The sequence below is a fragment of the Melospiza georgiana genome, chromosome Z (genome assembly GCF_028018845.1).
Source record: "Melospiza georgiana isolate bMelGeo1 chromosome Z, bMelGeo1.pri, whole genome shotgun sequence".
NCBI lineage: Eukaryota > Metazoa > Chordata > Aves > Passeriformes > Passerellidae > Melospiza > Melospiza georgiana.
This window is the reverse complement of record NC_080465.1, coordinates 33,965,029-33,981,838: the sequence shown is the minus strand read 5'-3', so window position 1 is coordinate 33,981,838 and position 16,810 is coordinate 33,965,029. Positions and strand designations below refer to the sequence as shown.

Below are 16,810 nucleotides of genomic sequence, written 5' to 3'. Positions count from 1 at the left end.
TGAAATTTAATACACTGCATAAAGTTCCACATCCTAAAGCTAATCAACTCTTGTATCACATGCTCAATTCAAAGCTGTTTTGTGGAGTACATGACTGATTTTTCCTAATTCATTTAATGAAACAGACTGACTAAACCAAATTCTTGACTAACAAAGATTATGATTTCAGGAACTGAAAGGGGTTTCACAAATCTAAGCTTAGCATAGATTTTTGCCACTGATTCAAATACTTCCCTTGTCAAATTCAAGACTCATAAAACTTATCAGCACACAGCAAGAAATTGAGTCTTAATTTAGATCTACCTGCTTTGTATCCAGTAGTTTAACCTACTGAAATGCAAGCTTCCTAGATTGTGCCTCTTAGGTGTTTTGAACTTGTATTCTTATATTTGTTCATATTTTTCTGTTTAATGGATTTCATAAACGATAAGAGAAGACATGAGATATTTAGGGATGGTATTCTTCATCATTCACAAAATAGTGAATTTTGGCTCCTCAGTATCCTTAACACTAACTTGCTTTCATTATAAAGGATGAGAAACATTCCCTTTCAAACACATCAATTTCAATGAAAAAAAACAAAAACAAATCAGGAGCTGTGTATGAAATGTATAGCTAGTTTAATTTTCTTCCTGTGTCTGCTGAATTTTTACAGCCTAATGAAAAAATATGAAATGTAAGTAAAAGAAAAGAGGTGACCCAATTTTGCCATTACTCCATGAACCGGAGAGATTTTGTTATGTGACAGTATGATTATCAAATGAGAGAGTTGTTATCCACAAGTATGAAATACCTGTGTTATCCTATCACTTTGACAAATTCCAATTGTATTACATTCTCCTCAGGAATCAAAAAGAACAGTCTATAAAAAACCCAACCAAAAAACCTCCAAAACAAAACAACAAAACAACAAACCCTAAACCAAAGAGTTTATGAACCAGCTGCTTCTGTTTAAGCCCAACTGCTTTTGTATTGATGCAGCATAGCTCAGGCATGCTGTCATCTGAAGGGCCAGCAGAATATACCCTAATTGATCTTAAAAATATGTAGGGTAGTCTTTTCTCTCTGAATGAGCATAAGTTCCACTGGTGGAGAAGGCAGTTGCTCACAGGCAGAAAATAGTAATGTAATCTAAATTGCCATAGTGGATAGAGATGTGTGTAGGTTCTACTAAAGAAACAGACAATGATTTTCTTAATTCTTAATATTTACTTGTTCTCACTACAACATAGCGCCTAGTTTTAAAACTTAAAAATAGTAAAGAACAACCTTCTAACGCTTCTTGTTTGCTTTTGTATGACCCTATGAGGATGGAAATAATTGCAGTCCTTTATTACCTATCTCCATCTTTTCATTAAACCACCCATCTACCTTCGCCCTCCTTCCCAGTTCAATGGTTTGATATGCATGCAATGGAGATATTTATATTGTATATAATTTACTATATTTACTTCTAATAAAGATTTTCTTGTTTTAAATGTTACAGAAAGGAAAATAAATGTAATGAGGGCTGTAGCTTATAAACAGAAGTACAATACACATTTTCACAGGAATATAGAAAGTATAATGACATTTATTATCTAGGCAGTCACTTAAGACGATGGCCCAATATATACCATTCTGAATGCCAAGGAACAATGAAAATCTTAAAGTGATAAATCTCTTTCAATGTCATGGGAACACAATTGTCACTTGTCATTACTGTGCATCTCTCTATTTCTTCATATAGCCTAAACTGCCTATTCTTCCATAATTCAACACATTTAATAATGCAGAAAATCAATTAATATTTACTGACCTGTCTCTGCTTCTCCGTGATGGGAACGCGGCGTTACAGCCAGCCACTGTGCAGACATGCATCTCTTTTAAATGAACATTTCGGTAGTGAAGCTTCACACTGTAGGAACTCTTGAAACTTTTCTTGCAAACATAGCAGATCTTGGGGTCTGGACTGGAGCACATTTCACCTTCTGGTGAGAACTTCTGAGGGCTGCTGTAGTTGAATGTAGAAGCAAAACTTTCATGAAGAGCAGCCATACTGGCACTGCCTCCATTGTACAGTCCATATTGGCTCATATAGAACATATCATATGTAGGGTCTGTATACTCTTCCTTCACCTTAATGACATCCTGGTTGGAAGAGTCATTGTGGTTTTCATCAGGTCGGTCACTGTGCATCATAGATTTTTCACCAGGCTCATGGAGGCGATCATCGCTTTCCAGGGATTCTTCACACAATTTGGGCTCTGATGACTCTGACTCATTTTCATAGTCTCTCTCATGCTCCTGGTCTTCTGATGTCATGCTGTCTGCCCTTCTTATGTCTGGTCTGGACATACATCTGCCTCTATCACTTTTGGAAAAGTCTTTAACAGACAGGCCTGGGCTCATTTCCTCCTGAGAATGGCAGTGATTGTCATGACCAATGTCATTTACCATTGCGCTCCTGTCATTCACCTCTTCGTCTTCATCATCAAACTCATCAGCAGTGTCAATAACTTCCTTTTCAATTTTTACTGGCATGCTTGACTTCCTTGGCTTCTTCTTGGGGGCAAGATCTGCATTGGGCTCTGGGGTGGGCACCAACACTGAAGGTACCGATGACTCTGAAGGAGGAGGGGGATGCTGCTCCATGCCACTCACAGCTGGTATTATGGGACTGGTCGGGAGTGAGGTTGGAGGACTCACCATCTCTCCAGGAGTAAGTAAATTTCTGTAAAACGGAGGAACAGGTTGGACAGTCTTTAAAGCTGGGAAGACCAGCTGACTGGGAAGAGGGTTCTGTAGTACTGGGTCTAGAGGGGGAGTGGTAAACCCCATCGGTGGACGCCCAGGGCTTGTTAAAGTTAGGTTGGACTTTGTACTTGCTATGACAGGAGTGGCAGCACCTGATGTAGCACGAATTAGATCTTTGTCACGGTTATTCCTTAGCATGGGCATGTGGAGGCGGGGATTTGGGTTAGCACTGTGGCGATTGCGGCTTCTGAGAGAGCTGAAGACCATATTGCAGCCTTCAATAGTGCATCGATGCTTGATTTTCAGGTGCACAGCATTGTAGTGGATTTTAAGAGTACCTTTGTCGTAGAAAGTTTTGCCACATGCATTGCAAAACACTCTTCCTTTCCTGGAGGCTGACCCCATTCTCCTCATTCTGTGAATTCGGAATGAGCTTTTTGTGTGCTCCGTTTTCGATAAATCATTAACTGGTGTAGGTGTTTGAACAGGAGAGACACAGGCTGGCTCAGTTTTGGGCTCCACATTTGTGATGCTGGTCAAAGCATTCCTGCTGGATGCTTGCTCATTCTTGAAAGGTGTAGGGGAAACTTCAGATTCACTGCTCTCATTATATTCATTTTGGGTTGTAAGGCTTGGTTCACGGAGCCTCATTGCTGGCTGTTCCAGCAGGAGGCCATTTGGAGGCAGCCCCAGAAGCGGAGCAGAGACTGGATTTATGTACTGGAATGGAAGCAGGAATGCAAGGCTGTTCGGGATGTTTTCAAAATGATGAATGCTGGAAGGGTTGCTATTCTCCAGGTGAGCAAGGAGACTTGGGCTCCTGGTGCGATTATTGCTTTCAATAAAAGTCCTTATATCTGAATCTGTCTTTGAAGATGGCACAGCCACAGCCTGCCCTTCTTTTTCTTGAATTGCCATCAGCTCCACGATAGATTTCGTTTCTCCAAATCTCAGGAACTGCTGAAGGGTAATGATCTCTTCTTCCCTGGACATGATGGCCCAGCGGTCCAGCACCTTGCCTGCAGCATCCTAGAGGCCATATCAAAGAAACAACAAAGACAAAACACAAAGAAAAGCTTATTGATTCTGCATAATTATTGAAGAAGGTGCTCTGCAGCCTGAACATGAAACACTAAGCTCAAAAAACAAGATGCAAACAGTGTTAATAGAACTTGACCAAACAACACAAACTTTCCATCCATGCAAATACTGTAATTAGAGTCACAGTTTGAAAACCAGATTGAGTTTAACAGTGTCAGAGTACTGTTAGACCCTGGGACTCTGTGATCTAAAATGCTTTCAGTACTTTTATTTTAAAAACAGTGATCTCTGTAGAATGCTACTGTTAGAATAAATTAGTAAAACATGAACTGTTGTGCACACCACTCTAAAATACAGAAAATTGTACCTTAATCATTATTAAATGGTAACACTATTAGGAAGAGCTAGATGAATACAATTGATAGAGTTGCTCCTTAAATATGAGCAGATATAAAACTGAACCATTTCATAAGAAACTTTGATGCAAGTGAAAATGTCTTGGAAACAGCACTTAACACTAGCACCTTAATGCCTTTTTTCCTGGACTATTACTGCCAATTGATTGGTTGCAAACTTGCAACCTTGGTATGGTTTAGACTTGAAAGATTACTTTTTTTGTGACCTTCTTATAAATGACAGTTAAAAGTAAGTAAAAAAGTAAGGATCTGATGGATGTAAATAGCATAAATGTGTAAAAATGTTGTCTCTTAACATTGCCTTCTGATAGCAAGGGAAAAATCCAGAGAGAATACACATCAGTAATCACAAGACTATCTGTTGTTAAATATACATTAAAAAGCATTTCACACTTTCATTTTTGCTAGTAAGCATGAGATTTGCCTGAAGGTAGGACTTAAAAATTCTGCAATGTAATGTCAGGCAATCCATTCAAGCAAGTATTGATAAAAACATATTAAAATACTTATATAATGAATACATCATTTTATTGGCATCTTTCCTTTTGGGCAAATGCTGGACATAAAATTAGCACAGTAACTATAACCAACAAGAAATGTGGAAGACCATCAGACCAGAATTATTCCAATGCTTCCTCATGCATTAGACAGTTTGAAAGCCTTAGAAGACACACCACCATACTGCCTCTGATATTTTTACATCTTGAATCTCAGGTTCAGAATCTTACCTGAAGACTTTGGATTACACACTGCTGCAAAAATCAGTAACTCTTGTTTGATTATGAAGTCTGAAGTACCTTTCTTCCCCTCCAGCCCCTTCACCCCCTGGATTTATTTTTTTATTTATTAAATTAATTAATTATTTTCAGTATTCAGGTGATTGATACTTCTCTTCCCTCACATTTCCTAGAGCACCAAAAATATATTTTTGCAATGTCAAATAATAAAGCATGTATTTAATTGATTAGAGTTGGTTTTATTATTTCAGTTTGAAAATGTTCAGTTCAGTTCACCTCTCTGGCTGATGTATGTTTCAGTACCTTAGAAATAACTACAAAATCTTTATAAATGCTTCACACATGAACTTTTACAGTCAAACGCTGAAAGACAGTAAAACCCTCAACAGCAATTAACTTGGAAAATCTTACCCAGTTAACCCAGACGGAAAGCCCCAAAACCCAATTATGTGTAGAAAATGTTCATTCTGTATTTATGGTGATGAACAAAACATCATGATGCAGATGCTGGTTTTGGTTTGCCGCATTAGTATGGAAATGTGTTCACCTTTGAACACCCCTAAGCACAGTGGACATGTCTGATTTCTATGTCCTTACAGTTCTTGATGTAGCAGTATTTTAGAGGCAGGCGGTACTATCTAACAGAAATCATCTGGAACATCAAATATCACCGCCAACAAGAAAAATAAGTGAAACAAAACCAAACCTAAATAAGGTGAGGGGTGGGAGGAAAAAACCACCAATGCCATAAAAAAAATTAAAGGACAGGTTCATATTTTAAAGCTCCAAAATTATATTTGCTTTTCCCCACCTAAATAACTTTAGCTACTTTCCCCTTGGGTAAGATCTAAAGTTTCTTACAACTAATTCAACAACTTCCAACCAACCATAGCAGTTCAACATATGGGTAACTCCTACAAGGAGCTGCAAAACCAGATTTGAATCAGATTTTGATCTCCAGGCCTTCACTGTCATATCTGACCTCATCTATCTGCACACATTTCCCATCCCAAATGACAAATATTAATTCCTTCTAACTGTAACTTCCATAGTTTAAAGAAGGAAATAACATTGTCTAATTTACAGTGCTTACCTGCATTGAATTAGGATTCCTGTCTGCCAGCGGCGGCAGGCTGCTTTGTAATGTACTACTGCCACATTTTATGTTGGTTTTGTTTTCATTTGTAAATCAAGCTTAAATAACAGATGGATGCTTTACAAAAACCGATATATAAGTAATTAAAAGTTAATCACAGCTAGCACAACAATAACTCATGAGAATAGTAGGTAGAGATCCTGTAACAGACTCCCACACGTAAGGGGAAGGTGGCGTCACACAGTCCCTCCCTGATGGCAGCTCTCTGCCAGCTCTCTGCATACACAGAAAAGGCAGGCAAGCCTATAAATGCAGGGGTTCCCTCTGTGCTTTCAGGGAATTACTCCACATCTTCACTGCCCAAAGCTGGCACTTAGCTAGATGAGTTACCTCTTGATGAGACACCATCACCCTTTGTTTCACTTTATTTAAGAATTTACAAGGAGGAGCACCAGACCTCCAGCAGCTGCTCAGGCCCACTGATCAGAGAAACTGGCAGTCAAGGGTGTGACAGTCATGGGGGTACCCTTGCTGTGACAGAAAAAGCAGGGAACGAGCAAGTTGCTCTTGAATACTCCTTGTCTACTCCTACTAGATATATCAAGCTTTATCTTTTTAATTTTCAGCAAGAAGTTTTCTGGCCTTTTTTACCCAACAAAAACAGAGAGAAATATGCAGATGCCTGTATTTCATAAAACCCTCACTGCTTATGGATACTGTCTAGCATATGCTTCAATATTTACACAGTGAAAACTTTCCATAAATCATTGTAAGCATGTATTATGCAAAACTAGATAAAGAGTGAATAGGAATGTCATTTTTTGATAAAACTTAAAATTAACAAAAAAAAACCAAAAAAACCTAACCATTATCCCATTTGAATTTAGCTATAACTAGCTAGGGATCTTTCTGTATATGGTAATACTTGATTAGAGGTTCAAGTCCTTTCTTACATGTAATCGATTTCTTGTTTCTTACAATCTCTCATGCTAAATTTTCTCCCCTAAGCCATTAAAGCATATCAACATTTAAATACTTCATGACAAAAGGTTCCAATTTATATTACCTTTTTCAGCTCACAACTGATTAAGCCAAGCCTCCAGTGACAATGTGTACAAGGAACTCAGTGAGTACCGAGATATCACTGCATGCATACAGCTCTGTCAGGCAGAAGACAAGTAAGCCAAATCTGTACAGCATACACTAATGTTCTTCCTACTTGTCCACACAGCCTTGCTTTGATTTTTAATTTAATACATTTGATTTTGTTTTATTTATTTATTTATCTATTATATTTTATTTTACTGTGTAGATCTCTTTCTCACAATTTCAGTGGGAGAAAATCTTTTAATCTTGAAACTATATTAAAATGACCTCCAAAGATCCAGGGCATAATCCATAACCTTTTCTAACTCTAACCACACACCCAAGCCTATTTGAATAAACAGATCCACATACACACATGCAACATTAGATCTGTAAAGTAATGCCATGGTTTATCAGCCTGAAGCTGCCTCCTCAAGTTTGGTGACCATATGTTAGGAAGAGAGGTGTGTGTCAGGATATGATAGGGTATATTTTGGCTTAGACTTCTGTGTCTAGAAGAACACATGGTGGGATCAAGATGATTATCTTGAATGACACAAACTACAAGAGAGGATGGACACAAAGATAATTCTAATTTTTAGGAGCTTAACTGGGAAGGGTTGTCAAGGTGAATCTTCTTTTCCTGAAGGCCTTCAGCCTTTAAATCTTTCAACTGAGCTTTAAAACCTCCCAGTTTAAAAACTGCCTATTTAGAAAATAAGGGCAGTCTACACAAGCATACACCATAAACATACACTGTAAACGTGGAACTTCTATTATGAAAACAGTTGTTTTAAATTTAATTTTGTGTGAGAAGCTCCCATGACTGCATTACAGGCAGAAATTTTATATGTTTACACACAGAGAAACACATTGGTGCACATATACAACACTGACTTTTTGCAATTCTATGCTATCCTACTGATTCACTTAGAATAGGAAAAAACTGATATATACATCTGACTGGATACACAGTGAGAGATGCCCATACAAGGCTGAGATTAATAGAAAGGTTAAAAAATGAATGGCTTCTAAAACTAGTTTTATGTTCTGGGAGACACTCAAGGATTATTTTCAGGCACTACTGTGATAACTTCTGAGAACCACTCAAAGTTGTTCAGAAAAAAGAAATAATTGCTAGGCTTCATATTTTAGTAAGTTTGCATATGCACCTAAACAGTGGATTTTGATGCATGACAATGAATTTTCCTTGTTACAAAATATTGCATAAATACATGTTTGATTAAATTATTAGGCTAGCTCAGGGTATAGCCTGAATTTTTCAATTTTTCTTCTAAGTATCTGTGTATTTTCTAGCTGATCTCAAAGAAACATTTTGAATGCAGCTGTAACAGTTGAAAAGCAGACTGAAATATATTAATTTGGTCATACTATAATTGCACAGGATGGTTTTAATTAGTGTGTAGACCAAAAAAAAAAAAAAAATCCACATTTGTTTCTAATAAAGAAAAGCCTTCATAATTTCCATGATTTAGGGTTTGTTGTTTTTTGTTTGGCTGAATTTCCCAGAAGCATCTCTTTGCCTCACAATTAAATTTCAAGCTGCTACACTCTGGGTAGTCCTACTACTCCTGGGGTAAGAGTTACCAAAACTGTGCAGCACCACACCAACTCACATTAGTACAGATGGGACAGTGTACAACATTTCCAACTCATTTGACTAACTCCCACTGATCTCAGTAGGACCAAAGTAAGCCCTCTATCTAGTTTTCCATGGAAATATACACTCACACAGGCAATCAGATACACATTTTCTTGATAGGATTTTTTACCATGCTGAATCTCCCTCACCTTTGCTCCTGTAAACATGAAGAAAAGATGTGCATACTTGCTCACTGTGATTTCACATGTGCAACTAATATAAGATTTAACACACTAAGTCTGCAAAGAGGCATGGTTGAAATTTTTCCCCTCAGCTGCCACTTTTCATCCACCTCCCACCAGCCTCCCTTCACCAACAGGAACCGTACGAAAAAATGAATGCTTAAGTGTCAGCAGTCCTTTCCTTGAGTTATACTGCTGCAGCAGGAACAAACAGTGCAGCACTACTGAGTTCTCAGTCAATAATGGAAATCTTTATCTTTTGACTTCACTGCAGCCTCCATTTTGCTAGAACTGATAGATATTCTTCCCTTCTGGCACTCTCTTTCTCTTACCACTTTTTTGCCTTGCCACAAAGACACAGGGTAGGCATAAGGATATCTCCTGCATGTACAGGAGAAGAGAAGGTGTCTGTGTCTCCCCAGAGTTTCACTGAGAATGACAGTGGCAGTGTGCGTTCAAATGAAGAGTAGCATGAAGGAGACTTTATTTACTTACATACATACATACATACACATACATACACACACATATATATACATACACATCATATATGCTTACTTTGGTGCCAGGTTTGTAACAGTACATGCCTTGGTTCCTCTTTCTTGGCTACATCTCTTTATGCATTCAGCAGCAAAACACTTTGTGTTTTCATCAAAAGGACCCCCAAAGACCTTTGCAAACTTTATGAACTGATATTGTAGACACTGGGGCAAATCTGGCTGCACTTTAAATCAAGAATAATTGCACCATAAACCTGGAGTAATTCCACAGACCATGCTGGAAAGTAATTTTGACCTAACTTAGCCCTGAAACAGTATGTGGAGCCAAATCTGTGTGAATACATAATGGGGGCGTACCACCATGGTGGAGCACAGCAGCTGTGTAACAACGCACAGGAGCACTGCTCAACGGTTTTGGAGTGAAAGTGAGGAACACCATGTCCTTCTGAAACTGCAGATGAAACATAAGGCAGTGGAATGCAATAACCGCAGGGGAAACCTGGCCAGGACACCACCGTTAACCACCCACACTCTCACTTAATGGCCTTCAGGGTCCTTATTGACCAAAAGTATGCAGGTCTTCTGTTTCATATCTTATCCCAAAGACGCATGCCAGGAGTGCAGATCCCTCCCTGCACAAGCAACCTGCTGGGGTGCTGGTTCTGGACTAAGCTGCCTGGAATGGTATGAAAACACCAGATCCTGAACACCTGATTCCTTTTAGGGACTGAGCTTACTCACAGTGTACCCCAATCCCAGGATGCCTTTTCATTTTTTGGGTTCATCAACCTTAAAATGCCCTTGAAATCATTGCCCTAAAAGAGGATGAGACTCTCATTTGTCAGCTGTAAACTAGCCACATGGATTGGGGGTAATGTCTCTTACTGATTCCAGAAAAACCCAGTAATCTGAACTCTTTCCCCTCTTCATTCACCTCTGCAACTCCAGTGAAATTATTAGGATGCAAGGACACTAGTTTTAAATGCTTTCTCTGATTTTCAAAACATATTGTTTGACTTGTGATAAAATATTCTCTTTGTTATGGATGATTATGGACCAGATAATATGTATATATGTATAATTCACAAGACAGGGAGTATTTTTTTTCCTGAGTAACACTGCACACAGTATTTTTATTTTTAAAATTATAATAGATCACTGTGGGGCTACAATGTATTTAATCACAACAGCTTGAGCTTTATTTAAACATAGCAAATACATCAAGTCTCTTTATATTTGGATGCCAGACAACTTTTTTTTCACAGCAGATGTCTGTCCATACTTAGTGGAAAAAAAATCTAAGCACAACCAGAGTCTGATACTCTTCTTGCATTTACTAGTTTTCACAGTGGTAAAATTGCTGTGGTTTAACCCCAGCTGCCCCACACAACACCACACAGCTGCTCACTCACTATTCCCTCTGTGAATGAATAAAATAAAACATACTAATATTAGTGGAAATGAAAAGGAAACAGGAATAAAACCCAAGAGGAAGAAGTGATCCACAATACAATTTCTCCCTGCCTGCTGCCTGATACCCAGACTGTCCCCAGGCAGTGACTGGCCCCTCCCAGCCTACTCCCCCAATTTATATATTGGGCATGATGTTCAAGGGGATGGAATGTAACTTTGGCCAGTTCATGCCACCTGTCCTGGCCATGCTCCCTCACAGCTTCTTGGGCATCTGGTTGCTGGCAGTGCACTGAGAAAGCTTTTGGTTTAGGGTAAGCACTACTTAGCAACAAATAGAAATCGCTGTTGTTCAAAAGATTTTCCTCCTAAATCCAAAAAAGAGCACTGCACCAGTACTAAGACCGTTAACTCTATCCCAGCCAAAGTCAAGACAAGGTACTGTGATGTCAACAACATTTGCTTTGATTTACAGCTGTTGTGTTGATGACAAGTGTTAAAAGGCAGAAGATCCCACTATGTGATGACAAAAGAACTCCTGTTAGCATGGATATAAATTGACACTTTGAGCTTTAAGAAGATCCAAAGCAATTTTTTAGCAGTTCTCCTAATCTCATTTATTTTGAAGAACCAGGGACATTTCCCAAGTATTTTGTCCTTCTAACCCCAAGAACTGCACAAATTTTCAAATGCCAACGTTTATTCCCTTTACCATCTGTTCTGGTTGCGATGTCCAAAAGACTTTTGTAAATGGGAAATTAATGTGAGGGGAATATAGATACTTTATGAAATCTGCTCAAAATATTAAAATACTTTTAATGCGCACTAAGGGTAAGCATTTGTTCTCAACATTCTTGAATTATTGAGTTGTTTATTTAAATTTCTTAAATGGCTTTGGAGTCCATAATTTTGGACCCAAAGTACAAAGAGTATTTTGATGCCTTTGCTTCTCTACAACTTGCTAGAGTGGAAAATTCATTGAAGTATCTGAAGAAGCTTTGCCACTAATTTGTGGCAAGTAACAGCGTGTTTGTCCTTAGGCCAACATGGCTACTAGAGGTAATTAAATCACCAAGCACATGGTGTATGTGTGTAAAATTTAGAGTGCATGAGGTGCCACGGGCACTTTTCAGATACCATGTAAACAGAGACACAAACATGGCAAGCCACTGAAATAATTTCAGCTGCAAAATAATTTTAGAACACAGTTTTGCATGTAAATGCATTGGAAAGAATCATCATTCATATAACAATAGCATATAAAATACTGACTGATTTTAATTCTTACTTTCTACAATTTTTGCATATATATTTGACCATTTTGGTATGGTATATAAAAAATTTTGCCTTGATACTATCAGTCACTAAAAATCACTTGTGTTTTTACTTTTTGTAAAACCCATTGAGAAGTAAAATTATATTTTCTCTGGTTTTCTGTGCTCTGGCAGTATTTCAGTAAGTGTACTAAGCACTCTCCTAGCCTCAGTTTCACTAACACTGAAAGAATGACACATAGTTTTTATGAGAAACAGGAAATACTCACAAAGAGCACTCATAAGGTATTGTATTTGCAATACACACAGCCACAAGAGACACCCAGCCTCTTTTCAGCTGAGACTTTTCCCAGTGAGCTATGTGATAATATAAACAAATCGTATCTGATATTCTTGCTCTACTAACATAGACTGCACCAAATACACGGCAAGAAATCTAACCAGTCAAGTCAAATCAAATTATCAGTCGGTCCTTTCCTCACTTTAAATCTAAACTGACTAAAGCCAAAACCCTAACTGGAAAACATAACCAAGAAAGTTGAATCTTTCTGGGCTTGTCAATAAAACTTCCAGCTAAGTCAGTAAGAAATTTGCCTAACCAGGAGCATTGCAAGGAATTGAGAAGTTGTCCAAGGCCATAAACACTGGAATGAAAGTGCCAATGAGTTATACTCATAAACTGGATTTCATTACATGCTTGGTTTTCTGATTGAACCCAAATTGTGTCTCAATAAGGGGATTCAGCTGTACTATATGCAGGATATATGAATGGCAGCAGAACCAGGAGATTGATTTCCATCTTTACTATTCATTAGGGGACTATGCCTTATTACTTGCAATATATACTACAAGACCTTAATGAGGCTTTTTCTCTTTTATTGCTTACCGAAAAAATTTACACCAATAAAACACAGGTGCGTCATAGGTGACAATGTGATGCAAAAGGGAAGCAGCAGGGTGCAAAGTGACAACAAAACGGCAAAGGTCACTGGAATATAAAAGGGCATGAAGCGAGCTATCAGTTTGAACCTATTAGAGGCAGTGAAATGCAAGAGAAAGTGGGGAAATTATATTACAGTGTACAAAGTAATAATAACTGTGCCTTCATGTCTTAATACCCTCTTGTCCCAGCAGTCCTGACTTTCTAGGCAGCCCACTTCTCCACATTAACAGTAGTCATTTGGAGAGCAGCAAACGTGCCATTAGAAGCACTTTTACAAGTGTATATTCATCCACCAATTAGCTTAATGTGGCTGCTTTCTGCATATTTTCTATCCAGGCTTGCACAAATCTTATTAATATTTCCCCCTAGCGCTTTGACAGATTACCTTGTCATTATGCATCCTGGAGCCTTTTAAACAATATGGGTAAACTACTGTTTGCGAGGTTAATGACAATTATCCCCTAATTACTGCATAAGTCACTCAGTCCACTTTATCTCATAGGCAGGGTTCTGCTCTGTGTATCTGCCATTGTGTCACAGTAAATGAATCTTGTATAGCTATGTTTATCTGTCGTTGCCTTGTAAATTACACTGACAGAAGAATGAACAAATTACTGTGTATCATCACTTAAATACAGCTTCTGATAAAAAAAATGTCCCACAAGCATAGCACTTGAATTTTACCCTGATCACAATTAGTAAACACATATTGAATGTTTTGGGAGATATATTAAGACATGGATGGGACACTGCGGTGGAAGGTTCTGAAGTGCTAAGTCTAAAAGCACTAAAACAGAAGAACTATGGAAAGCTACACTAGTAGTAATTTGATGATTATCTCCTGAGAACTCTTCTGTTAATTTAACAGTTGATAGATGAGCCTGTGATGTTTTTCAAACAATCTCATATTCAGGGCTGTGCTGAATTACACAATTTCTATTTCTATTGTTTCTGACCACAGCCACATGGGATACTTTTTTAGCTGAAAAATCCAAATGAATTTGGAAGAGAAGTAGCATTCATAAAACCACAAACAATGCTAATTTAATGCATGCATTTCAGAACAATATCTGCATCAGGAAAGGAACGGAGAGTTGGCAAATACCAACTTCCTTGTATATTCCATTTGTCTGAGGCAACTTTGATGACACAGTTTAGAGTACTCTATTGGTAGCACATTGCTGTGATCGGTATGTTCCTCTCTGAGAAAGAAGGTTGAACTCGTTATTGTGCTTGATCCCTTCTCTAATTAAAGACATCTCAATGTCTTCAACCAGAAGTGCCTACATAGTGAGTGCTCAGAGATAAAATTAGCCTATGGTGAAGAACATTAAAACAGGAGCTACTTTTAAAAATAATGCCTCTTCCTATATTGGTCTTGGGAGGGTATCCTATTCATAGTCTTAGGAAACATAGTCCTTTGCAAACAGTACAATAAAGATTAGGCAGCTCCACTCTGTCTTGGGAAGGTCCCTCCTTGAGTCAGAGAAAGCCTTTTAGTGCTGGCTTGTATTGCTGGCAAATGTGGTAATTGCACAGTGTTAGTTAGATTACACATTATACATTTTGTCATATTTGGGGATACATTTTATGCACTTATACAACACAGCCACAAACAGCATAATGCTACAATTTTTGAAATTTGAAATTTATATGAGATTTGAAATTTATTTGTGATTTTGCCTTATATTTTGTATAGCTCCTCCTGTAGTAAACCTTGTCATTCTACACATGTACTAAAATATCCCCAGCACCAGCTCCTGACCAATGTGGTACAAAAATAAAAAAATCTGAAGTAAGGAAGACAACATGGAAATTGGAGCAGAATTATGATTCCTGAATGGTAGCAATATAAGATATTTTAAGCCACTGTACATGAAAAAGAAAATGTCAGAGCTCTCCAAATATGGTGATTATTTACTGCAATTCAGGAGGTTATACCAACACTGAAAACCCTTTTATCAATGTAAAGTGTAAATTTCTTTTGTTGTATTACGATAGTGTCACATCCAGAAAGAATGGGCAGACTGAAATGTAGCAAAATTACTGATATTACAGGAAATCACTGCGGTTTGAATGGAACAGAGATGAGGGCGGCACCTTTGACCATGCTCTCAATATAACTTGGAAAAAAAAGCTGTAGTGAAACGGTAAGAAAATGTAACAGCCATCACTGCCAGGGACAACTGAAAAGACTGATCGATTTTGAGTAAGCACTACCTCAAGGGTTTTGGTCCCACTAGGATTGATCTTTGTGTCTCTCCTGTGCTCAGTCAATGCAACTTTCAGCAGGGTATCCACTGCAAAAATAAATAAAAGTGCTGTAGTAACCCTCCACCCTCCCTCTAAGTATATTATTTTCTCTCTATGCTGAAGGAAAAAAAACCAAAACAATAATGTGGTAGATGTTAAAGTGCAACACATGGTTTAAAAAAACTTAAGGACCCAGAATGCTGTTACTTCCATGTACAATCTTATTTGGAAAAAAACGTTTCTAAATTATCTATATTTCTCTTTGAATTTTAAGCTGCTTTGGCCTCTGACTTTTGTCAATAGCAGAGAAATTGTCAAAAACATTATTGAAAATCAAAAAGATTATATCAGTTGGTTTTTCTTGTTCATCTAGGTGGGTTACCTTGTCATAAAATGAACTTAATGACACATGTTGACAGTGTGGGTTGAATGGAAGAAAAAGCAAGAGAATGCTAAGTTGGAAATAAACAAGCACCATTTGTAGGCCTAACCTCGTATACGTGTAAAACATCTTTTTTCAAAACATAGTGGAAATTCTGACTGAGTGCTGGAGTGTGTCTGGAGAAGGTCAACAGAGTTGGTGAAGGGTGTGGTCTCCCCAGTATGTGAAGTGGCTGAGGGAGCTGGGGTTGTTTGGCCTGGAGAGGAGGAGGCTCAGAGGTGACATTATCACTCTCTAACTGCCTGGAAGGTTGCAGCTGGGTGGTCTTCTGTCTCTTCTCCCAGACAACCAGGGACAGGACAAAAGGTCACATCCTCAAGCTGCACCAGGGAAGGTTCAGGTGGACAACAGGAGAAGAGGTGTAAGAGGTGTCAGGCATTGGAATGGCCAGGAAAGTGGTAGAGTCACCATACCTGGAAGTGTTCAAGATATAAATGGATCTGGCATTTGATGTGATGTTAACAAAGCGGCGGTGATCAGTCAAAGGCTGGACTTGATGACCTCAGAGGTTTTTCCTAACCAAACTGATTCTTTGATTTTGTGATTCAAGGTAACCTCAGTAAAATTCTATATTGTGAACTTGACCTGTCTCCATGAGTATTCAAAAAACTCTGCCCCACATCAAGGTTAAAAGCAAACTAAGCTACAGAAGAATTGAAGGGAAATGAAGACATAGAAAATGTTACTAGACAATTTCAGTAACATTCACACTCCTTTTTCCAGTGGAGGACGGGGACATGGCTGTAAGGATTCACTTCTATGATAGGTAAGCTTGCATCAGCCAGTGAACACCTTTTCTAGTTCATCCTCTCAGAGAACAACCTTTATTACTCTTTGTTGCAATTGTTTCATTCATGCCTATTATTTTCAAGGCTTCCCAAGTGAAATAATTCTCAAATAAAAATACCAATCCCTCTTCCCCAAATGGACATCAATGAACTGTCATTAGAGTACTTCCAGCACAGCAAATTCTAAAGGAAATAACCATGCTCATACCTACAAGTTTCTTTTGATAACTTTACAAGCTGCCC

At 38.2% G+C, this 16,810-nt stretch overlaps 1 protein-coding gene across 1 annotated transcript in view; it reads right to left on the bottom strand.

The window, feature by feature from the left end:
* The window catches only part of BNC2 (basonuclin zinc finger protein 2), a 226,060-nt gene that overhangs the window by 19,600 nt on the left and 189,650 nt on the right, over positions 1-16,810 (bottom strand). Inside the window, exon 4 of the mRNA XM_058044119.1 lies at positions 1,799-3,765. Within this exon, the coding sequence (XP_057900102.1) occupies positions 1,799-3,765 (1,967 nt within the window). The remainder of the gene's footprint in view (positions 1-1,798; positions 3,766-16,810) is intronic.